This window comes from Hylobates moloch, unplaced genomic scaffold (genome assembly GCF_009828535.3).
Source record: "Hylobates moloch isolate HMO894 unplaced genomic scaffold, HMol_V3 SCAFFOLD_6, whole genome shotgun sequence".
In the NCBI taxonomy this organism is placed as follows: domain Eukaryota; kingdom Metazoa; phylum Chordata; class Mammalia; order Primates; family Hylobatidae; genus Hylobates; species Hylobates moloch.
Window position 1 is genome coordinate 134105987 of NW_026652281.1, and position 25235 is coordinate 134131221.

The 25235-nt window shown below is 43.6% G+C and overlaps 1 protein-coding gene across 2 annotated transcripts; it reads right to left on the bottom strand.

Moving 5' to 3' along the window:
- Nucleotides 1-36: 36 nt before the first annotated feature.
- On the bottom strand, nt 37-23303 carry HAVCR2 (hepatitis A virus cellular receptor 2). Of its 2 annotated transcripts, none has more exons than XM_032158483.2 (7): nt 23087-23303; nt 20827-21165; nt 18855-18938; nt 13040-13080; nt 9542-9695; nt 4962-4998; nt 37-3326 (listed from the first exon to the last, which is right to left on the bottom strand). In XM_032158483.2, exons 1-7 carry the CDS (start codon nt 23142-23144, stop codon nt 3134-3136), a joined length of 906 nt encoding a protein of 301 aa, XP_032014374.1. In that variant the 5' UTR covers nt 23145-23303; the 3' UTR covers nt 37-3133. The 2 variants fall into 2 exon arrangements, with proteins under 2 accessions (XP_032014374.1, XP_032014373.1); XM_032158482.2 differs by having other exon boundaries at nt 13040-13083.
- Between the last annotated feature and the right edge of the window lie 1932 nt (nt 23304-25235).

Here is a 25235-nt window from a genome sequence, read left to right on the forward strand (position 1 = left end):
TCACCGAATGAATGAAAGGACATGAGTCCTCCTTCCTGTCAGATCAACTAGGAGTTCCAAGGAATGGAGCTGGGAATGTGTCTATTTGGTCCCCTTCTGTGCTCCCAGCACCAAACAAAGTGCCTGGCACACAGTAAGCACTTAGTAAGTATTTGTTGAGTTAGCAAAAAAGCTTAATGATAAAACCACCTAATTCTTTTTACTTGCACGAGTGTATTGACATAACACTGTAATCAACAATTCCCTTATTGATTGTAAAAATCTCCGCAAACACCATTGCAATGATCAGCCTTGTACACATACCCTTATTTAAAGATTTTGGTAGGATAAGAATGTCTTTTGAGGGGGACCATTGATCTGCTTCAAATGTGTCCTGAAGTTTCTTCTCACTAGGATTTCATGGCATTAAGACACTTATGGGCTGGGCACTATAACTCAACGCCTGTAATCCCAGCACTTTGGGAGGCCGAGGTGAGTGGATCACCTGAGGTCAGGAGTTCAAGACCAGCCTGGTCAATAGGGCAAAACCTCATCTCTACTAAAAATACAAAAAATTAGCCGAGTGTGGTGATGTGACCTGTAATCCCAGCTATTTGGGAGGCTTTGGTAAGAGAATCACTTGAACTCAGGAGGTGGAGGTTGCAGTGAGCCGAGATTGTACCATTGCACTCCAGCCTGGGCGACAGAGCAAGACTCTATGTCAAAAAATTAAAAAAGACATTTAAGATTAATTTTTTAGCCTGTATGAGAACTGCTCCCTACAATTAAGTTTGCAAAATGATCTCCCTTACGTATCTCCCTACAGAATGCCGGTCCCTCCCGAAACTAGATGCAGCCCAATACTCTAACTCACACAAGACTGTCAGAAAGACTTCTAGAAACAAGCAGGCTGGCTACAGCCTTGCTGGCCAACATCTTCTGCATGCAACACAATCACAGCTTAGTCATCACCTGGGGAGGAGCAGTTTTTAGGTGGTGATAGGCCCATATTGTTAATTCATTCCTATGTGCTGAGGATGGCTCAGCAGAAAGAGGGAAATAGACAAAAGAGTAAGACCCCAACAAAGTCCTGAGCTGAACAATGTTGAGAAACAAAAGCCACTTTGTCCTGGATAAGAGTTAATATGGGGCTGGGCACAGTGGGTCACACCTGTAATCCCAGCATTTTGGGAGGTTGAGGCGGGTGGATCATGCAGTCAGGAGTTTGAGACTAGCCTGGCCAACATAGTGAAACCCTGTTTCTACTAAAAATACAAAAATTAGCTGGGTGTGGTGGTGCACGCCTGTAGTCCCAGCTACTCGGGAGGCTGAGGCAGGAGAATCGCTTGAACCCAGGAGGCACAGGTTGTGATGCCGAGATTGTGCCACTGCACTCCAGCCTGGGCGACAGAGTGAGACTCTGTCTCAAAACAAACAGAAGAGTGAATATGGGAGCTTCTGGGTATTTGTGAGTTCTCTAAGAAGTGAACTTGCAGAGTCACACTCTCTCTGAGCTGTCTAATGGAAGTCTTCCAGAAAGCTACCTTTATGATTATTTAATTTTTTCACTCCGAAAATATTTAGGCCGGGCACAATGGCTTACGCCTAAAATCCCAGCACTTTGGGAAGTCGAGGCAGGGGGGATTGCTTGAGCCCAGGAGTTTGAGACCAGCCTAGCCAACATGGTGAAACCTTGTCTCTACTAAAACTATGCAAATTAGCCTGGCGTGGTGGTGCATGGCTATAGTCCCAGCTACTGGGGAGGCTGAGGCAGAAGGGTGAATTGTGCCCAGGAGGTCAAGGCTGCAGCGAGTGAAGATCATGCCACTGCACTCCAGCCTGGGTGACACAGTGAGATTCTATCTCAAAAAAACAAACAAACAAACAAAAAACAGTAAAAAAAATTTTTAGTAAGTTCCAATTGTGTGTCAGAATTGTGCTAGGCACTGGGGGCAATAATAAGCAAGAAGACCAAGTCTATACCATCTTGAAGTTTAAGTTTAGGGACCACTCTGTGTCAAAAGATCCGGCGCTGGCAATGTAGATTGCTGAAGTCCTTTGACTTCTTTCCACCAGGCAACAGAATTTGTGTCCCCGTCACTGCTTCTTCTTCTGTGAAAAATATAGCTTCAGTTTGGTCCACGAATACAGAAGTTGGTCAGAAATATTTTCTTTCAAGCACACAACAAGCAAAACTTGGCCAATACGCACCAATTGAATGCACTTCCTTTTTCCCCGGGAGCTCCTGCCACATCTCAGCCCTGCAGGGCAGTCTTCATAAGGGAGGCAAAAGAAGGTCTGTGCACTGGCACTGACAGTTGGACAGGTAGTGCTCAAATAAGCCTAAACCTCAACATTCCAAGGAAATCTTCAAGATCAAGGTAGACCTGGTCCAGTCATCTCTTAATCTTTTAAGGATCACCGGCTGGATGCAGTGGCTCAGGCCTGTAATCCCGGTGCTTTGGGAGGCGAGGCGGGCGAATCATGAGGTCAGGAGTTCGAGACCACCCTGGACAACATGGTGAAACCCTGTCTCTACTAAAAACACAAAAAATTAGTTGCGCATGGTGGTGCATGCTTGTAATCCCAGCCACTCGGGAGGCTGAGGCAGGAGAATCGCTTGAACCCAGGAGGCGGAGGTTGCAGTGAGCCAAGATTGTGCCATTGCACTCCAGCCTGGGCAACAGAGCAAGACTCCGTCTCAAAAACAAAAAACAAAAAAGGAATACAGATCTCCTTGAAAATCAGTGGCCCCTTTAGACTTTCTGTGCCAAAAAAGTTATGCTTTCACCTCAGCACCTAGTTTTCCCTAGTTTATCTGAAGTTTCATGGACATATGATGTGCCTGAATTTCCTGGAGCTCCAGAGACCCCCACGTCAACAATTCCTAGTGTATATAAAAGCCCGTTTGAGCTCTAACATCCATGATTAACAGTCTCTGGGTTGGGTAACTCTGTTGGCTTAAATACAGAGGCAATGACATGCCTGTTTAAGTTCGGTGCAGTTCCCAGTTCAATTCCCATGTGAGTCATTATCTTCTGAAAATGGGAAAACTGTTCCATAGCAGTGGACAGAACCTCCAAAAACAGTCAGCTGACACAGCTCATAGTTTCTGAAAAAGACAACACCAAGCTCAAAAATAAGGTGGTTGGATCTATGGCATTGCAAAGCGACAACCCAAAGGTTGTGAGGGTTGCTGCCCGTTGCTGACATAGCAATAATACTCATTGGGCGCCTCCACTTCATATACGTTCTCCTCAATGGTATAGATGTTTTCTTCTGAGCGAATTCCCTCTGCTACTGCATTTGCCAAACCTGAGGGAGGGAGGTTGGCCAAAGAGATGAGGCTGTGGAAATAAAGGGTTGCAGTTGAGTTAAGCATTTCCCAGGTAACATGGAATAGAGTTAAGAGAATAGCCTTTCCCAAAGAGACAGCAACTAAATATAGTGCATGATCTTTGATCAGATGCTGAACAAGGGGAAAAGCTAAGAAATAGCAATAAAATACTATGGGGAAACAATTGAGAAAATGTCCATTAATTTTAATTTTCTTAGATATAACAACAGCATTGTGATAGCTAAGAGAATATCTTTATTTCTAGGAGGTGCAGGCTGAAGTTTAGGTGAAGTGTCAAGATGTCTGCAATTATGTACACATTTAGATTTTTTAAAAATGGGCTGGGTGCCGTAGCTCACGCCTGTAATCCCAGCACTTTGGGAGGCTGAGGCTGGCGGATCACGAGGTCAGGAGTTCGAGACCAGCCTGGCCAACATAGTGAAACCCCGTCTCTACTAAAGATACAAAAAATTAGCCAGTGTGGTGGCATGCATCTGTAATCCCAGCTACTTGGGAGGCTGATGCAGAGAATTGCTTGAACCCGGGAGGCAGAGGTTACAGTGAGCTGAGATTGTGCCACTGCACTCCAGCCTGGGTGACAGAGCCAGACTCCATCTCAAAAAAAAAAAAAAAAATTAATGCTTTAGATAGCATTCAATGGACAGAGGTTTTTGTTTTGTTTTGTTTGATGCTGGGTCTTTCTCTGTCACCCAGGTGGGAGTGCAGTGGCACAATCACGGCTCATTGCAGCCTTCATCTCCTGGGCTCAAGCAATCCTTCCACCTATTTTTTGTAGAGAAGAGGTTTCATTATGTTGCCCAGGCTGGTCTCCAACTCCTGAGCTCATGTGTTCCTCCCACCTCAGCCTCCCAAAGTGCTGGGCTTATAGGCGTAAGCCACAGCACCTAGCCCAGAATCATTTTTGTAATCCAAATATATTGCATTCCATTCATGTGCCAAACATCACTAAAAGTTTAAAATCTAGTAAGTTATGTAAGCCATACCTATTTGAAATGGATGTGTGTGTGTGCATAATCAGGAACGAAAGTCAAGACAGGAGTCTATAATAGACTAGCAGTTCTTAGCCCTGACTGTTCACTAGAATCACCTGGAGAGCTTTTAGAACAATTTCTATGCTTAGGCTTCATCCCCAGAGATTCTGATTCAGTTGCTCTGGGGTTGGCCCTGCATTAGTACACTTCAATGCCCAGGTGATTCTAATAGGAAACCAAAGTTGAAAATGCCTGGGCTGATTTACAGAAATGTTGAGAACAGATACTGGGTTTCTTGCTCACTTCTGTAACGCCTAAGTTCAGCCCAGACCCTGGATATAATAGGAGCTCAATCCATTGACGTTTCAGTTCACTGGAAAAACCATGAATATCGAGATGAATAAGCATGTTGTATTATTAGGGTGATAAATTCTATACCTTAACTTTAGAACTAAAGAAGCTAGAGGTGTCAGGAAGTACACACAGCAGCATATGTTACATTTTCACTTTATAACTAGACCTAGAGAAAGAAGGAAGTATAAACTCAGATCTCAAAGCCCCAGGACAAGACTTCTCAGAGTAAAGATCGGACATGTTAGAGTAGGGACTTCCAAGATTCTCACCTTTTCCCAACCCCATTCTATTATTCTTACCTTAAATTCTGTATCTTCTCTTTGCTATGAGAATACCCTAGGTAAAGGGGGAAAGAAAAGCCAATAAAGATGCCTTCATAAAATAAATGAGACAAGAAATCAAATAGGCTCACCGGAAGCACGCATTGTTTAGGGAAATCTGGTCTCACCTTAGATTGAGTTAAATGAAACTCTCAACGTGTGCCTTAGATAATTATATGGACTGTGCTAGAAAATAATAATAAAGGTGCATTTTTCTTATTTAACAAATATTATGAGGCCTCTACTATGTGTCTGGCAGTTTGCTTGGCACAAGAACACAGGAACATAAAAGTGAATTGTCAGCCCTAATTTCATGAAGCTTGCGCTCTCCTGCGGGAGACCAAAGAAATAAAAGAAAACAGTACCCCAGACCCAAGACTGGCCTGACCAACACGGAGAAACCCCATCTCTACTAAAAGTACAAAATTAGCTGGATATGGTGGCCCATGCCTGTAATCCCAGCTACTCGGGAGGCTGAGGCAGGAGAATCGCATGAGCCCGGGAGACGGAGGTTGCAATGAGCCAAGATTGCGCCATCGCACTCCAGCCTGGGCAACTAGAGCGAAACTCCGTCTCAAAAAAAACAACAACAAAAAGGAAATAGTAAATAGGAAAACAAAATAATTTCAAATTATGATGTATTATAAAGGAAACCAACATCATATTGAAACAGATAATAGAGAGAGTGGTCAGGGAAGGACCCTCAGAGATGACCTTTAAGCTGGTTTCTGAAATGAGTCAGCCAAGTAAAGAGCCAGAAGGAGCATTCCAGGACGAGGAAACCCCTTGTAAAGATCTTGCTGAGTGCCTGAAACTGAAAACATGGCTGGATTAAGGGAGCGGCCCAAGATAAGGTCTGAAAGGTAGGCTGGGGCTAGGTCCAATAAGACCTTTCCAGCCATAATCAGGAGTCTGGATTTTATTCTAAGACCTGTAGGAAACCTTAGATTTCCTTGAAGGGCAGAGATGTGATCCTTATTTGTTTTGGGTTTCTTTTAGCCGCTGAAAACAACTTGGTTATCTCACCATTTCTGTGTTGTGGGTCAGGAATCCAGGTGTGGGATTACTGGGTACCTCTGGACCAAGGTCTTTCAAGGTGTCTTCTGGGGATGCAGTTTCAAAAATTTGAAACTTAAAATTTTTCTTTTTTTTTTTTTTTTTTTTTTGGAGACAGGGTCTTGCTCTGTTGGCCAGGCTGAAATGCAGTGGCAACTTTGAACTCCTGGGCTCAAGGGATCTACCTGTCTCAGCTTCCGAGTAGCTAGAACTATAGGTGCACACTACCACAGCTGGATAATTTTTTTAAATGTTTTTGGGCTGGATGCAGTGGCTCACGCCTGTAATCCTAGCACTTTGGGAGGCAAGGCAGGCGAATTTCTTGAGCTTGGGAGTTCGAGACCAGCCTGGGCAACAGGGCGAAACCTCATCTCTACTAAAAATACAAAAACTAGCCAGGTATGCTGGCACATGCCCATGGTCCTAGCTACTTGGAGGCTGAGGCAGGAGAGTTGCTTGAACTCGGGAGGTGGAGGTTGCAGTGAGCCGTGATCACACCACTGTACTCCAGCCTGGGTGAATCTCGATATGTTGCCCAGGCTGGTCTCAAACTCCTGGCCTCAAGTGACTCTCCTGTCTTGGCCTCCCAAAGTGTTAGGATTATAGGCGTGAGCCATTGTGCTCAGACATTGATTTGGGTTTTCATATTGGATTTGAAGGAGGAATAAAGAAATGAGAAGACAAATTAAGTAGAGATAATGGTGCCTTGGAGTAAGGAATGGCCAAAAGAGATGCAGAATAATGAAAAGACTTTAGATATATGTTGGAGGAAGACTGCAGGAATCTTTTGTTGTTGTTTTTCTCTGAGACAGAGTCTCCCTGTGTCACCCAGGCTAGAATGCAGCAGCAAGAACATAGTTCACAGCCTCAAACTCCTGGGCTCAAGTGATCCTCCTGCTTCATTCTCCTGAGTAGCTGGGATTACAGGCATGGGCCTGTTTTTTATATATATACATATATATATATATATATGTATATTCATGTGATCAATTCAAAAATTCCATGGCTATCTCTGAATAAACCCAGGTAAGTGTCGGTGGGGTAGTGTCTTTTTCTGAACAATCCATTTAACAATAACGGCAGAAGCCATAATGATGAGGAGCAGGACAGTACTGGTTTCAAATCCTATATCTATCAATTAACTGTGTAAATGCAGGCAAGTGACCTAACCTTTTAGGATGCTGATTCTCCATTAGAAACATATTAGTACCGGCCGGGCGCGGTGGCTCACGCCTGTAATCCCAGCACTTTGGAAGGCCGAGGCAGGCGGATCACGAGGTCAGGAGATCGAGACCATCCTGGCTAACACAGTGAAACCCTGTCTCTACTAAAAATACAAAAAAATTAGCCGGGCGTGGTGGCGGGCGCCTGTAGTCCCAGCTATTCGGGAGGCTGAGGCAGGAGAATGGTGTGAACCCGGGAGGCGGAGCTTGCAGTGAGCAGACATCGAGCCACTGCACTCCAGCCTGGGCGACAGAGCCAGACTCCATCTCCAAAAAAAAAAAACAAACAAAAAAACAAAACAAAAAAGAAACATATTAGTACCTACCTCATAGGGTAGTTACAAGAATTTAATGCACGTAAAGCACTTGGCAGCTTCAGTCCACAGTTAGTGGGGTGACCAACTCATCCCTGTTTTTCTTGGACTGTTCCACTTTTAGCCCTAGAAGTTCCATGTATCTTAGGAACACCCTTTAGTCTTGAGCCAATCTGAGGTGATTGCTCACTCTACACACACAGTCCCTGTTTGTGTATTAGTAAGAAAGGCTGCTATGTCGTATTACACTCTGGGGCATAAGGACTTGGTTTCTGCCCTAAAAGAAAATAAAATAGACACAATTATAAAAGTGTGTGAGTGGCTGGGCGCAGTGGCTCATGCCTGTAATCCCAACACTTTGGGAGCTCGAGGCGGACGGATCACAAGGTCAGGAGATCGAGAACATCTTGGCCAACATGGTGAAACCGCGTCTCTACTAAAAATATAAAAATTAGCCGGGTGTGGTGGTACATGCCTGTAGTCCCAGCTACTCTGGAAGCTGAGTCAGGAGAAACACTTGAACCCCGGAGGTGGAGGTTGCAGTGAGCTGAGATCTTGCCACTGCACTCCAGCCTCCGTCTCCAAAAAAAAAAAAAAAAAAAAACAGTGTGCAAGGTTTTTGGGGTAATGGAAGTATTTAGCTCTTGATTGTGATGATGGCTTCCTACTGTAATTCTCCATCAAAATTATCAACTTGAACATACTTTTTTTTTTTTTTGGAGACTGTCTTACTCTGTTGCCCAGGCTGGAGTGCAGTGATGCAATCACAGCTCACTGCAGCCTCCTGGGCTCAAGTGATCCTCCCACCTCAGCCTCCTGAGTAGATGGGACTACAAGTGTGTGCCACCATGCTCAGCTCATTATTATTGTTATTACTTTGTAGAGGCAGGATCCTGCTTTCCTGCCCACGCTGGTCTTGGTCTCAAACTCTGGGCTCAACTGATCCTCTCACCTCAGCTTCCGAGAGTGTTGAAATTATAGGCATGAGCCACTGAGCCTGGCCATTGTACTTATTTATTTATTTATTTGCTTACTTATTTATATTTTATTACTTTTTTTTTTTAAGACAGTCTCACTCTGTCACCCAGGCTGGAGTGCAGTGGCATGATCTGAGCTCACTGCAACCTCCACCTACCAGATTCAAGTGATTCCCCTGCCTCAGCTTCCTGAGTAGCTGGGATTACAGGAAGGGGCCACCACACCCGGCTAATTTTGTATTTTTAGTAGAGATGGGGTCTCACCATGTTGGCCAAGCTGGTCTCGAACTCTTGACCTCAAATGATCCACCCCCCTCAGCTTCCCAAAGTGCTGGGATTACAGGCATGAGACACCGTGCCGGGCCTGTTTTTTGTTTGTTTGTTTTTGTTTGTTTGTTTGTTTAAAAAAAAAAAAAAGGATAAGTAACTTAGAAAAAGCTATGTGCTAAGTACCATGATGGAGGAAAACATTCTGTAACACCAATCATGACCCAGCGTTAAAAGGACTTGCAGTCTACTCCCAAAGAGGTATGCCTGAGAAACCAATAACAGAAAAGTGCACAGAAGGAAATGTTTTTTGTTGTTGTGTTTCCTAACAAACCTAGACATATTCATGAATTAAAGAAATGAGTTTACTGGAATCAGCCTGCCTGGATTTGAATTCCGGTTCTGCCAGGTACTGATGTTGAAACCTTGGGAAGGCAGCTGACTCTAAGCTCGACTTCCCTTCACTGTAAAATGGGGATGGTACTATTCCTTATCTCATAAGACAGCAATGATGATAAAATGTATGTAGAACATTTAACGCAGTGCCTGCCTGACACACAATAAATATTAAATAAAAATTAGCCATTATTGTTAAATGGACAAAAGGGTATTTAGTCTAATCATCTTTGGGTATAAACATGAATTTGCATTTCTATCTAGGTTTTTGTTGGTTCTCATTTAATAATTTGTTATCAGAGGGAGAGAGAAACAAAAACACTTACATTTGAAAATTAAAGCGCCGAAGATAAGAGCCAGAGCCAGGCCAGCAGAGATCCCTGCTCCGATGTAGATGCCTATTCTGATGGTTGCTCCAGGGTCCCGTAACTCATTGGCCAATCCAGAGTCCCATAACTCATTGGCCAATGTGGATATTTGCTATGGAAACACAAACAGGACTTAAGCAGAAAACAGCTAGAAATCGCTTGTGTAATCAGTTTCAAGATTTGTGAATTGGACCATCCCTTTTACAACATCAAAGGATGGCAGAGTCCTTGAAATCACTTTTGATCTGTCACCTTGTAGCCAACACTCAAGCCAATCCAAGAAAGGGACTCCCTTAACCTTTGGAGTTAGCAAGGAAACAAAATGTGCCCTTCTGTGTTATGGGTAGAGAAGGAGCTCTTAAGACCCTTTCCCTGCCCCTGCAAAAATTGGCTTTAGAGTGGAGTCTTGCTAGTCCAAGATCCCCTAAGATTCCCCAGAGAGTTTTAGAGTAGTTTAGTGTCTTGCTATGAAAGTTCTATTTTTCACAAAAAGACAGTGATTCAATAGCCAAGACTTTACAGCCAGAAGGTCATGGATTCAAATCCCAGCTCTGAGGCCGGGCACGGTGGCTAATGCCTGTAATCTCAGCACTTTGGGAGGCCTAGGCAGGCGGACTCACCTGACATCAGGAGTTTGAGACCAGCCTGGACAACATGGTGAAACCCTGTCTTTACTAAAAATACAAAACTTAGCCAGGCGTGGTGACACATGCCTGTAATCCTAGCTAGTGGGGAGGCTGAGGCAGGAGAATCACTTAAACCCAGGAGGCGAAGACTGGAGTACTCGAGTTGAGATCATGCCACTGCACGCCAACCTGGGCAACAGAGCGAGACTCCATCTAAAAAAAAAAAAAAAATTCCCAGCTCTGCCACTAAGGGCTGAGTAATCCTGTAGAGTTATCAGGAAAACTAAGTGAGAGAAAATATAAAATGCTTAGTACAGGGCCTGGTACATAATAAATGTTCAATCAATCGTAGCTATTATTGCTATTGCTCTAGTTAACTTGATTTTCTGATAACTGAGAGCCACACAAAATAAATCCTGTTTCTAAAATTTCAGTCTATGGGTTCTCTCTTTTTCTCTCTTTAAAAACAATGATTAGGCCAGGCGTGGTGGCTCACGCCTGTAATCCCAGCACTTTGGGAGGCCAAGGCGGGCAGATCACGAGGTCAGGAGTTCAAGACCAGCCTGGCCAACATGGTGAAACCCCATCTCTACTAAAAATACAAAAATTAGCCAGGTATGGTGGTGGGCACCTATAATCCCAGCTACTTGGGAGGCTGAGGCAGGACAATCGCTTGAACCCGGGAGGCAGAGGTTGCAGTGAGCCAAGATTGCACCATTGCACTCCAGCCTGGGCGACAAGAGCAAAACTCCATCTCAAAAATAAAAAAATAAATTAATAAATAAATAATAATTATAGGCCAGGCTCACACCTATAATCCCAGCACTTTGGGAAGCTGAGATGGGACGATCACTTGAGACCAGGAGTTAGAGACCAGCCTGGACAACATATTGAGACCCCATTTATGCAAAACACACACACACACACACACACACACACACACACAAATAATTATAAGCATTTTTAAAACAATGAATTTAAGGAAGTTAAATCTTCCATTTATTCAATATACATTTACAAATTGATTCAATACACATTACTCCTGCAATAACAGGAGTCCTATATGCAAGATATTGTGCATTAAGCATTATGGGCACATACAAGTCCTTAAAAAGCACTGTTCGATTGCAAAGAGAGAAGGAGCAAATACAAGATGCTGAGCATCAGTTGTGAATACACAAGCAAGAAACTGAGTCAAATAAATGTAGGCTCCTGGATATGTCCTCAAGTACTTTTTTTTTTTTTTTTTTTGAGGCAAGGCCTTGCCCTGTCACCTAGGATGGAGTGCAGGGGCATGATCACAGCTCATTGTAGCCTCAACCTCCTGGGCTTGAGTGATCCTCCTGCCTCAGCTTCCCAAGTAGCTGGAACTACAGGTTTGCAGCACCATGCCTGGCCAAATTTTAAAAAATATTTTTTGTAGAGACAAGGTGTCACTATGTGGCCCAGGCTAGTCAAAAACTCCTGGTCTCAAGCAATCCTTCCAACTTAGCCTCCTAAAGTGCTGGGATTACAGGCACGAGACACTGTGCCCGGCCTCCTCAAAGAATTTTTAAGTCATTGCTGCAAGCTTGCCTTCTAGTGGTTTTTCTTTTATGAGGGAGTTTCGCTCTTGTTGCCCAGGCTGGTGTGCAGTGGCGCGACCTCAGCTCACTGCAACCTCCACCTCCTGGATTCAAGCAATTCTCCTGTCTCAGCCTCCCGAGTCGCTGAGACTACACAGGCACACACCACCACGCCTGGCTAAATTTTTGTATTTTTAGTAGAGATGGGGTTTCACCATGTTGGCCAAGCTGGTCTCAAACTCCTGACAGGTGATCCACCCTATTCAGCCTCCCAAAGTGCTGGGATTACAGACGTGAGCCACTGCGCCCAGCCAGTTTTTCTTTTATTCTAAGAAGGTAGCAGGGACAGTAAAATTGAGGTTAATTAAGGTATGGCTTTATTTATAGTTAAATACATAAAATCGGCTGGGCGCCATGGCTCATGCCTGTAATCCCAGCACTTTAGGAGGCCAAGTCGGGAGGATCACCTGAGGTCAGGAGTTCAAGACCAGCCTGACCAACATGGAGAAACCCTGTCTTTACTAAAAATACAAAATTAGGCCAGGCTCCATGGCTCACGCCTGCAATCCCAGCACTTTGGGAGGCCAAGGCGGGTAGATCACCTGAGGTCAGGAGTTCAAGATCAGCCTGGCTAATGTGGTGAAACTCTGTCTCTACTAAAAATAAAAAAATTAGCCAGGTGTGGTGGCTCATGCCTGTAATCCCAGCTACTCAGAAGGCTGAGGCAGGAGAATCGCTTGAATCCGGGAGGCGGAGGTTGAGGTGAGCCAAGATCACACCATTGCACTCCAGCCTGGGCAACAAGAGCGAAATTCTGTCTAAAAAAAAAAACCTCTTCGCTTTGAATATTCCTGACTGGTGTCTTGTCATATTTAAAGAGATAAATTTAAATACTCTTTCCCATTAGGGTTGCAATGGAAGCAAGAAGAATGGTATTCTAGGGAGATGAAGAATCTTTGAACCTTCCGCAGGGTAGACAGTTGTGAAATTGAAGAATAAGAGGGACAACATGCTAATGTTTCTTCTTTGTGGTTTTCAAGCTCTTACTATATGCCAGGCACTTTACACGCATCACCTCAGTCCTTTATTACAACAGGCCTATGAGGTTAGAACTGTCATCATCAACATGTTACAGCCCAGGAATCTGAAGCTAAGGGAACTTAAGGCTTTTTACCCCAAGGACAAGGTGAGCATGAAGGAAGTCTAAAGCCATACTTTTCCCCTCCAAGTTCAGCACAACATAGCTCATAAAAAAAGTTACTTACTGTTAGATTTATATCAGGGAGGCTCCCCAGTGTCTGTGTCTCTGCTATACAAAGAGAGAGAAAGAGAGAAAGGAAAAATAGCCAACAGTATACTTAAGAATGTTTTCTTTTATCTAAGTTTTTAAAAAATCCTAATGACGCCTATAATCCTATTTGAAATGAATTCAACTCCATACTTGTCACAATAATTAATGGAGAGACAAAATTTACTGAACACCCAGGAATCAACTTTAGGATGGCCACATTTTTTCATCTAGATAATGAACCGTACTGTTTTATGAAATAGAGACTTCTGCCAGGAAGTCCTACATTAAATATGTGCTTTGTTTTTTTCACAGGACCCTAATGAGTTCTACAAAAATCTAGCAATATTGATAAGACTCAGATATTATTTATTTATTTATTTATTTATTTATTTATTTATTTAGAGACAGAATTTCACTCTGTCACCCAGGCTGGAGTGCAGTGGCATGATCTCAGCTCACTGCAACCTCTGCCTCCCTGGTTCAAACAATTCTCATCCCTCATCCTCCCAAGTAGCTGGGACTACATGCATGCACCACCATGCCCAGCTAATTTTTGTATTTTTAGTAGAGATGAGGCCATGTTGGCCAGGCTGGTTATGAACTCCTGACCTCAGGTGATCTGCCCACATCAGCCTCCCAAAGTGCTGGGATTACAGGTGTGAATGACCAGGCTTGGCCTCAGGCATTATATTCTAATTAGATTTTAAAAGACAACAAAAATTCATTTCCTTCTTTTTTTTTTGAGACAGAGTCTCACTCTGTTGCCCAGGCTGGAGTGCAGTGGCACAATCTCAACTCACTGCAATCTCCATTTTCTTTTTCTTTTTTTTCTTTTTGTGAGACAGAATCTCACTCTATCACCCAGGCTGGAGTGCAGTGGCATGATCTCGGCTCACTGCAACCTCCGCCTCCTGAGTTCAAGCGATTCTCCTGCCTCAGCCTCCCTGGTAGCTGGGACTACAGGGGCGCACCACCACACACAGCTAATTTTTGTATTTTTAGTAGAGACAGGGTTTCGCCATGTTGGCCAGGCTGGTCTCAAACTCCTGACCTCAAGTGATCCACCCGCCTCGGCCTCACAAAGTGCTGGGATTACAGGCGTGAGCCACCGTGCCGTGCCCAGCCTCCATTTTCTTAAATAAGTTTTGCATTTACTCATGAGAAGGGAGACAGGGTTGCCTACAAATGAAAATAATCAGTGTGGCCACGATATAATAGGAGCCAGGCCTTGCGCTAAATAAACTCTTTCAGTGAAGGAGCTCATTTTAGAGATACTTAGAAGCACTTACTTTAGAACTACTCTTCTAAAGTAGAGACTGTTAGTCCCATTGCACAGATAAAGAAACTGAAAATTAGGGAAGTGAAGTGACTAACGCAAGGTCACATGACTTAGCAAATGACAAAATGGCCTTCCAATTTAGGTCTGCATAGCCTTAAATGCACATTCTTAATTATACTGCCTTCACTAGCCTTTACCTCAGTGCTGTCATTATGAAGAGAGTCATGTTGCCCAGCCACCCGCTCACCATCTTTCATTCCTGTTCATTTGTTTATTTCTTCATCTCCTGATCCATTCCATGAATATGCACTATGCCCTTACTCTAGGCACAGGGGACAGAGCAGGGAACAAGAGGGGCACAGGCCCTGACCTCACGAACATTGAATTCTAAAAATAAGTACATTGCCAGTTTTTGGGAAACTAAGCATGCTTGCTCATTTTTATGGCTGAGTCAGAGATGTTGAAACTTCTTAAATGTCACTGTCACCTTCTGGAAGCCTTAATGTGTATAAAGGGTTTGACTAAATGCTGGTTTAACAAACTATAGTTTAAATATTGTAAAGGCATAGCCTCAGCCTAAAATTATTGAAGAAAAAAAGATTATGTTCCACTTACTTTTGCCCTAATTACCAGAAAAAAATTTAAAGTATAAAAACCGCAGGCTTGGCGAGGTGGCTCATGCCTGTAATCCCAGCACTTTGGGAGGCCAAGGGCAGGCGGATCACGAGGTCAGGAGATCGAGACCATCCTGGCCAATATGGTGAAACCCCGTCTCTACTAAAATACAAAAAATTAGCCAGGCGTGGTGGTGTACGCCTGTAGTCCCAGCTACTCAGGAGGCTGAGGCAGTGGAATCGCTTGAACCCAGGAGGTGGAGGTTGCAGTGAGCCAAGATCACACCATTGCACTCCAGCCTGGTGACAGAGCAAGACTCTGTATCAAAAAAAAACAAAAAAAAAAACAAAAAAAACCCTCATCAGTACAACTGCTAAGTAAACATGAATCTTAGGTGCACATAAGATTTTCAAACGTAAATCCAGTTTCGGCCTCCTTATAATTATTTTTCTTGATAAAAATGGTAAAACTAACTTTTTAAAAACTTCATTTTGCTATGAAAATAATCAGTAAAATCAAGCACCGTTGTGTCATTACAGCTTTTTTTCACACAGATTTGGCCACCAACCAAGATGGATGGGACAGTTGAAGGGAGTGGCAATGTTCTTTCTGGAGAAACCAAGATTTGCCTGGTGGGGCAGGTGGCAGTGGAGGTGAGATGTGATGGCCTTAACAGTGTATAAATTTAGTAGTTACCATCTATTTGGCACTTATTAGGTGCCAGACATGGTGCTTAGCACCGTATACATACAATCTCATTTAATCCTCAACCACAATAAGTAGGTACTACTATTTTCCCCATTTTTCAGATGAAGATACTGAGTCTGAGAGAGCCACTTTGCCCAAGATCACACAGCTATTAATTGGGAAAGCTAGGATTTAAAGCAGATCTACTCTAGAGCTGAGGACTCACCTGTGACCCAGTCCTTACTCCTTCAGGTAGAAGACAAGTTGCATTTGTTCTGTGTTCAAATTCCAGGCCCATGGATCTCTTACTTTTAAAGGCTCTACTCCATTTTTTTTTTTTTTCTGAGAAAGAGTCTCGCTCTGTTGCCCAGGTTTGGAGTACAGTGGCACCAACTCGGCTCAGTGAATCCTCAGCCTCCTGAGTTCAAGCAATCTTCCTGCCTCAGCCCCGCCAAGTAGCTGGCACTACAGGCACATGCCACCATGCCCAGCTATTTTTTTTTTTTTTTTTGAGATGGAATCTCGCTCTGTTTTCCAGGCTTCAGGACAGTGGTGAGATCTCGGCTCACTGCTCCTGGGCTCAGACAATTCTTCTGCCTCAGCCTCCTGAGTAGCTGGAATTATAGGCATGCACCACCATGCCCAGCCAATTTTTTTATTTTTAGTACAGACAGGGGTTTCACCATGTTGGCCAGGCTGGCTTAAACTCCTGACCTCAGGTGATCCATCTGCCTTGGCCTCCCAAAGTGCTGGGATTACAGGTGTGAGCCACTGCACTCAGCCTGATTTTTTGTATTCTTAGTAGAGATGGGGTTTTGCCATGTTGCCCAGGCTGGTCTTGAACTCCTGAGCTCCAGTGATCTGCCTGCCTTGGCCTCCCATAGTGCTAGGGTTACAGGTGTAAGCCACTGTGCCCAGCCTCATTTTTATATTAAATGCTCCCACATCCCACATTTTAGAGTTGGTTTGCCAGCAGCCAATTTGCATAATGTTACATATTATAGACAAACCATTAAATATTCATTCATTTCAATTTTTTATTTTCCTATTTAGGAGCTACTGACCTATTTTTGGTTGTTTCAATATTTTTTCTCAGTCAGGCCCTTGAGAAGCTCAGAGAGTCAAGGTATTATTCCTATATTCCCATTTTTGTTGCCCTAGAGGGAAGGAACTAACAAGCAAAAACTAAAGGGAAGGCTGGGCGTGGTGGCTCACACCTGTAATCCCAGCACTTTGGGAGGCCGAGGCAGAGGGATCACCTGAGGTTAGGAGTTCGAGACCAGCATGGCCACCTTGGTGAAACCGCGTCTCTAATAAAAATACAAAAATTATCGGGGCGTGGTGGCGTGCATCTGTAATCTCAGCTACTTGGGAGGCTGAGGCAGGAGAATGGCATGAACCTGGGAGGCAGAGCTTGCAGTGAGCCAAGATCGTGTCACTGCACTCCAGCCTGGGTGAGACAGTGAGACTCCATCTCAGAAAAAAAAAGGAAAGAAAAACTAAAGGAAAGAAGACTTCTGTCTGTGGTAGAGGCAAGTATAAGGAAATGCACCACCTCGACAGGGAGTGAACTCCATCTACAGCAAATGCCCACACAATGGTGATGTAGTAAAAAGTACTGGCCGGGCGCGGTGGCTCACGCCTGTAATCCCAGCACTTTGGGAGGCCGAGGCGGGTGGATCACGAGGTCAGGAGATGGAGACCATCCTGGCTAACATGGTGAAACGCTGTCTCTACTAAAAACACACACACAAAAAAAAATTAGCTGGGCTTGGTGGCGGGTGTCTGTAGTCCCAGCTACTCGGGAGGCTGAGGCAGGAGAATGGCGTGAACCCAGGAGGCGGAACTTGCAGGGAGCCGAGATTGTGCCACTGCACTCCAGTCTGGGTGACTGAGCAAGACTCCGTCTCAATTAAAAAAAAAAAAAAATGTACTGAAGCAAAGGATGGGAAAGTGAGACTAAATGACCTTGAAGTCCCTTCTAGCACTATGGTTCTAAGATTCTTTAAAATATAACAATGGCATACAATAACTATCTGGTATAACTTTATTAGCCCACAATGTGGATGATCATCTGTCCCCACCATATTTAGTTTCCTCTCTAATTGCATAAAAGATGTTGGCTACCAATCACTAAAGACTAACCAAAGACTGAACCTTTGGAGAGCTAAAACTAGTAACTATAGTAATAATAAACAGTTGAGTGCTTTTTATGGGCCAGGTACTATGCTGAGCATTTTACATACATTATCATGTTTATACATTACAACGACCTCATGACATGGGCACTGGAATTATCCTCATTGTAGAGATGAGCAAACTGAGCTTCAGAGAATTTGAGTAACTTGACTGAGGTCACAGAGCTGTCACTGAAGTACTTCCACCTGTCACTGAAGTACTTTAACCACAATCTCACTCTGCCTCCTGATCTTATAATATTAACGACAACAGCTAACATGTACAAATTGTGGTCAGACATTGGGATAAACGTTTTAGACATTTTCTTATTTAAAGCCCATAAGGTGTGATTTATGAGATTTATGACATTATGAGGTGGGACTCACCTATTAACCTCATTTTACAGAAGAAAAAAAAAATGGAGCTCCACAGAGATTAGAAGAGACCAGGACACTGACAAGAAATAACTTAAAATTAACCTTCATGATCAATGTGACCTGACTTCTGCTTTATGCCCAATGTTCTCTTCTGGAGCACTCTGAGTACATCCTTGCTGAATTACATGAAGAATTTAACTACTCCTTCTGTGGCTGGAATCCAGGGAAGCTGATGGGCTTTATTCTAGCTAGAAGGCATCCTAGAAATCACCTAATCCAATGTGTCAGTTCCCAAACACAGACTGGCACCAGTTCATGACGAAACACCACCAGTCCAGGGTCAATCAGAAAATGTGGACAAAGTAATGAGCATTTCATTCAATTTAGTTAATATTTAAGTAAAATTAAAGACTATAAAGTTTATTAACTTTTTTTCAAGTTAAAATTTAAGCAAAATAATCCTAAACCAGAGCATCTTTTTCCCAGCACAGGTGTGTCTCCACCACTTCCCTCTTTTCAAACACTATTTCAGCTGCACAGAGACATCCATGCCTCCACTCTCACACTGTTTTCTTATCTTTTTTTCCCACATTCAAAATCCTCTGAATTCAGAGCCAGCTAAAGATTCCCTCCTCTGCCCCATGCATAGTTACCTGGGCCATGTCCCCTGGTGGTAAGCATCCTTGGAAAGGTTGCAGTAAAGTCTCTCTGCAGAGTCGGTGCAGGGGTGACCTTGGCTAATGTCAGAAACAACATAAGGATGAAAATTATCTGAGAGCAGAAAGCTTATTTCAGGGAATCAAAGGGGCAGCAAGAAAAAAATGCGAAAGACAATTAAGAAAGAGAAATACACCCTCAGCTTCCAAACCTGCCTGGATACCTATGTTGAGAGTGTATCACACACTTCAAATGTTTGACAAAGGTAAGATGCAGTCATCATTGTTACATTCTGATTATTAATAGCGGAACTAACAGCCACACAAATGGCCATAATTACAGGTTGAAGACTCCTTATCTGAAATGCTTGAGATCAGAAATGTTTTAGATTTTGAATTTTTTTTTTTTTTTTTGAAACGGAGTTTTGCTCTTGTTGCCCAGGCTGGAGTGCAATGGCATGATCTCGGGTCACTGCAACCTCCGCCTCCCAGGTTCAAGCAATTCTCCTGCCTCAGCCTCCTGAGTAGCTGGGACTACAGGCATGTGCCACCACACCCGGCTAATTTTGTATTTTTAGTAGAGACAGGGTTTCTCCATGTTGGTCAGACTGGTCTCGAACTCCCGACCTCAGGTGATCCACCCACCTCAGCCTCCCAAAGTGCTGGGATTATAGGCATGAACCACCACACCCAGCCATTTTTTTATTTTTTTATTTTTTAGTATCTGCACTATACTTATGCTCCAATGAGCAGAATGCTCCAATGAGCATTTCCTTTGAATGTCATGTCAGTGTCCAAAAAGTTTTGGATTTTAGAGCATTTCAGATTTTGGTGCATTTTAGGTTTTAGATTTTCAGATTTGGGATGCCCAACCTATAAAGGCTTTTAATAAAATATTATCACATAAAATCCTTCTAATGGCCCACATGATAGGTATTATTGTCATATTTTATAGAGGAGGAGGTCACAGCGTTTCAATAACTTGCTCGGGATTATATAACTAGTAAGAGGCAGAGTTAGATTTAAACTGAGCTCTATCTGGGCACAAAGTACATGTTATAGAAATCTTAAGTCTGTTCACCTCCCAGCATACATGCATAACCCAGCAGTTCACCATGCTGGCTGCACCTGGGGTAAAATCACCTGAGGTAGACTCTGTAAAAAGCTAATGCTTAGCATCTACCTCCAGAGATGCTGATTTCTCTGGTTTTTGGTAGTGGGGTTTTTCTTCTGCTTTTTAAGAGATAGGGGTAGCCACACTATATTGGCCAGGCTGGTCTCAAACTCCTGGCCTCAAGTGATCCTCCTGTTTCAGCCTCTCAAAGTATTGGGGTTATAGGCATGAGCCACTGTACCTGGCATCTATAGTTGTTTAAAAACTCTCTATGTGATTCTAATGAGAGTCAGGGTCTCTAACCACTGATCTAGGCCTTTCTTCCCATCTATTCATGTCACCCATGAGTTTTGGCTTTTCTTTTCTTTTCTTTTTTTGAGACAGAGTTTCACTCTTGTCAGCCAGGCTGGAGTGCAATGGCGAGATCTTGGCTTACTGCAACCTCCGACTCCCAGGTTCAAGTGATTCTCCTGCTTCAGCCCCCCGAGTAGCTAGAATTACAGGCTCTCATCACCATGCCCGGCTAATTTTTTGTATTTTTAGTGGAGACAAGGTTTCACTATGTTGGCCAGGCTGGTCTCGAATTCCTGACCTCGTGATCCACCGGCCTCAGCCTCCCAAAGTGCTGGGATTAGAGGTGTGAGCCACCGCGCCCAGGCACACCCATGAGTTTTAAAACAGAGAGAAGGTGTTAAATATCACTGAGCATCACCGATGGGGCCTGTTAAACTTTAGGTCTTGGGGCCCTCCTCCAGGGCTATAATTAGGGAAGTCAGAGGTGAGAACAATCAGTACCTTTAATATGATCCACAGACAAATCTTATTCATAAAGAAGGCATGCAAAGGTCCACTCACCTGGTTTGATGACCAACTTCAGGTTAAATTTTTCATCATTCATTATGCCTGGGATTTGGATCCGGCAGCAGTAGATCCCACTGTCTGCTAGAGTCACATTCTCTATGGTCAGGGACACATCTCCTTTGTGGAAATTCCCATTTAGCCAGTATCTGCTGGATGTCCGATAATTCACATCCCTTTCATCAGTCCTGAGCACCACATTGCCACATTCAAACACAGGACAGGCTCCTTTGCCCCAGCATACGGGCACGAGGTTCCCTGGGGCGGCTGGGATGTAGGAGCAGGGAAGATAGGCATTCTGACCCACCTCCGCTATGTATTCCACTTCTGAGGACCCTGAATAGAGACAGAAGGAGAGCCAAGACTCAGGCAGTGAGTGAGGTTACTCCATTTCAGGAAAACTGCAAGCCACGCCTTACAGAATAAAGAGGAAGCTGCAGTCCTGTTTGGAGGATGATTCGCTGTGACAATGCTTCTCAGATGTGAAGGCCATCAGAATCACTGGGAAGCCTTGTGAAAACACAGATTGCTGGGCTCAACTGCTAGAGTTCCCGACTCAGTTGGCCTGTGGTGGAGCCTGAGAACTTTTATTTCTGACAAGTTCTCAAGTGTTGCTGAAGTGGCTGGTCCAAGAATCTCACTTTCAGAAACACTGCCCTAGGAGAGAATTGTGGCCCAATTCTGTGAACACGGGAGAACAGGGCTGATGGAAACAGACAATCAGAAAATTGGTCATGGTCAGCCAGGAAATGGCCCGCCTTTCTGGGCTACTTGTTTGTTCATCAGCAAAGGGAGGCTCTCCTAACATACTTCTCTTTTTAAGCAGCAAGTGCACAGTAAATAAAAACCCTTGGTTAAGTAAGAATCTTGTGTATTTGAAACTACTCATGGAGTTGTTTTAAGATTTAAAGTTGTGAAAAGAAATTAAATTTTGGGACCCCAAACTCATTTAGCCAAAGGGAAAAGTCAAGCTGGGAACTGGGTCACAGAAACCTGCCTCCTCCTTTTGATTCCTGAATAAGATGGCTACAGGATGAAAGGCTGCATGCCTCCCCCATATTTTGCCCACAAGGAAATTCCTGGTCAGCTGTGCAATGCAGATTGATAGCTCATCTCTACCGGCGCGGTCACCCTGGCCAGACACAAATGCGTTATCTGATTGTTTCCCTACCCCGTTTTGTCTGTGTTATCTAATGTAAAATGCAGGCTCCCCGTATTTTTCCTCTGCCTCCCCTTTTTTATGTGAAAACTGAGTGCTTCTCAATATCCCACCTTGTCCCCTTTAAATCTGGAGCCCTCAAAATCATCTTCTGAGAAAGTCATAGACCTGTCTCCCAGGTGCCTCCTTAACTTTGGCAAATAAATCTAAAATGATTGAGACTTGTCTCACCATTTTCCTCAAATGACAAAGTTAATTCCATTAAAAAAACTATATATATTTTACATATGATAAAACATTCATTATATATTTTCTTTTGATTTTTTATATTCCCTTTGTTTTCATATGACTCAACTACAGTAAAAACATTCAAACACTATCAAAGGTGTATGAAAAAGTGGCTGGGCGCGTGGTGGGTCACGCCTGTAATCCCAGCACTTTGGGAGGCCGAGATGGGCAGATTACTTGAGGCCATGGGTTTGAGACCAGCCTGGCCAACATGGTAAAACCCTGTCTCTACTAAAAATTAAAAACATTAGCTGGGCGTGGTGGTGCACGCCTGTGATCCCAGCTACTCGGGTGCCTGAGGCAGGAGAATTGCTTGAACCTGGGAGGTGGAGATTGCAGTAAGCCGAAATGGCACCACCACTGCACTCCAGCCTGGGCAATAGAGTGAGACTCCATCCCAATTTAAAAAAAAAAAAAGAAAAGAAAAGAAAAATATGCCATACTCTCCCAACTCTTTACCATTCACTTGTTCCTTTTCCTAGAGCCTATACATTAAGAAATGTCCACATATTCCTGCTCCCAGACAATGCACACACACAAATAGAAGCCTAATATATGCATTATTCTGCAACTTTTTTTCTTTAATAACATTATAATTTTGAGACATTCTATACCAGTATGTTTCATCAGACTCACTGTTTGTATCATGATTATATCACATTTATTTACCCACTCCCTCATTGACGGACATTTAGGTTGCTTCCAAGCTTTTGCTATTACAAACAACATTACAATGACCATCCTTGTATCTCTCCCTTGTCCTCTGTACAGCACCATTATCTCATTGTAAATATCCATGCCGAGACTTACTTGTAAGTAGCAGCAGCAGCAGCAGCAGGACACAGTCAAAGGGAAGATGTGAAAACATGGAGCTTGCAGAAGAAAAGTCAGAGGACACCTCTGTTAGGCACAGTTTTAACTCTCCAAATGGACTGGGTACTTCTTCCAACTGTCTACTCCACAATCACATGAGCAGTGGCCGCCCCCACTGAGTGCTAGCTCAGCACACCCGGGTGTCTGATTGCCAATGATTCTTATAGTAACACTGCCAGGTCTACAGTCACATTAAAGGAAACCAAAGTTCTCTGTCATGCCACACTACACACATCCTGTAAGTGTTCTGATGTTTGTCCTGTGACATCAACAAAGAGGAAGCAATACTTCAGTGGAAGAAAACGCTACTCAGTCATGGCACATAAAGAGAAACCTCTAATAATATCTCAGATGAGATAGACCTGAAATGGAGCATGTCCGAGTCCATCTGACTAACAGGGAACACAAAGTACAGATGCATCATCCATGGATTCATTCACTCAAATCAGTCCCTTCATCAGGCCTGTGACCAATGTTTATGAAGCCCCTACTTTGCACCAGGCACTGGACTAGGAGGTGGAACACAACAGTGAATGGCATGTTCCTTATCCTCACATTTACAGACCATCGCAACTCCCAGCCTAAGCCTCACTCTCATCCTTCTTCTAACACAGGTTAGGTTGTATCCTAGAACTTTGCTGCGTCTCAGTTTCCTCATTTATATAATTTATAAAATGAGAAAATTGTATTAGATAATACATGCATGGCTCTCTGTTCTAATATTCTGACTTTGACCTTCAAACTTCCAACTCTTCAATTTAGAAAAACATGTTCCTTTTGGCAACACTTCCTTTCCTCTACTCTGAGTGGAATTAAGGGGATCTTGGTATCCTGTTTCATCTCACGCATACAAGGTGCCCCCTCTCCCCCACCCCAAGAGGCTTTGGCCATGAATGACCAGAAGGTGTTGAGTTTCAGCCACACTCCCATTACTGAGGTAACAGCTTAGACTCACATAGCCTCCGCTCTGGGACCGTGACCTTTATCTGGACGCCTTAAAAGCAAAAGCTTTTTTTTATAAAAGGGAAGTGAGCTCACAGGCTGAGTGGTTTCTGAAAAGCCAGTGGCCTTCCTCTATGTCTTGCCTTCCTGAGTTTCTTTGTCATTCACATTTATGCCATTAAATGCATTGGGTATAAATACCAAATTTGTTCAATATAAACAAATGGCATTTAATATAAATATGCAACTTGTTCAATGTGTGTACTTCCCATAGCATCGCAGAGTGGCAGTTACTCAAGAGATCATAATCAATTTCTCATTTCATTTTATTTTATATTTATTTATTTATTTATTTATTTATTTATTTATTTAGAGATGGAGTTTTGCTCTTTTTGCCCAGGCTGGAGTGCAATGGCGCGATCTCAGCTCACTGCAACCTCTGCCTCCCGGGTTCAAGCGATTCTCCTGCCTCAGCCTCCTGAGTAGCTGGGATTACAGGCATGTGCCATCACCCCGGATAATTTTGTATTTTTAGTAGAGACGGGGTTTCTCCATGTTGGTCAGGCTGTTCTTGAACTCCCGACCTCAGGTGATCCACCCGCCTCGGCCTCCCAAAGTGCTGGGTTTACAGGCATGAGCCACCACGCCCGGCTAATTTCTCATTTTATAGACAAGGAATCTGAGACTTCAGAAAATTGATTTGCCAAAAGGCACATGATTGGTGATTTAGAATGAGAGCATAAGCCCCATAAGTGTCAGATTTTTTTCCACTATAAATTATGTTTTATTAATTTAATGTTTGTCTTCCCACATAACTAATAACCAGCAAATGCCCATATTCAAGTGTAAGGTAGAATAGATTAAATATGGGGTCTGGGGTTATGTTTATTAGAAGAATGAACTTGGTCAAGGCTCTTAAAAGCATCAGCCCTCAGTTTCTGTGTTTCGTTTGTTTTGTTTTGTTTTTGTTTTTGTTTTGAGATGGAGTCTTGCTCTGTCACCCAGGCTGGAGTGCAGTCGCGCGATCTCGGCTCACTGCAAACTCCGCCTCCTGGGTTCAAGCAATTCTCCTGTCTCAGCCTCCCAAGTAGCTGGGACTAAGGGCGCACACCACCATGCCTGGCTAATTTTTGTATTTTTAGTA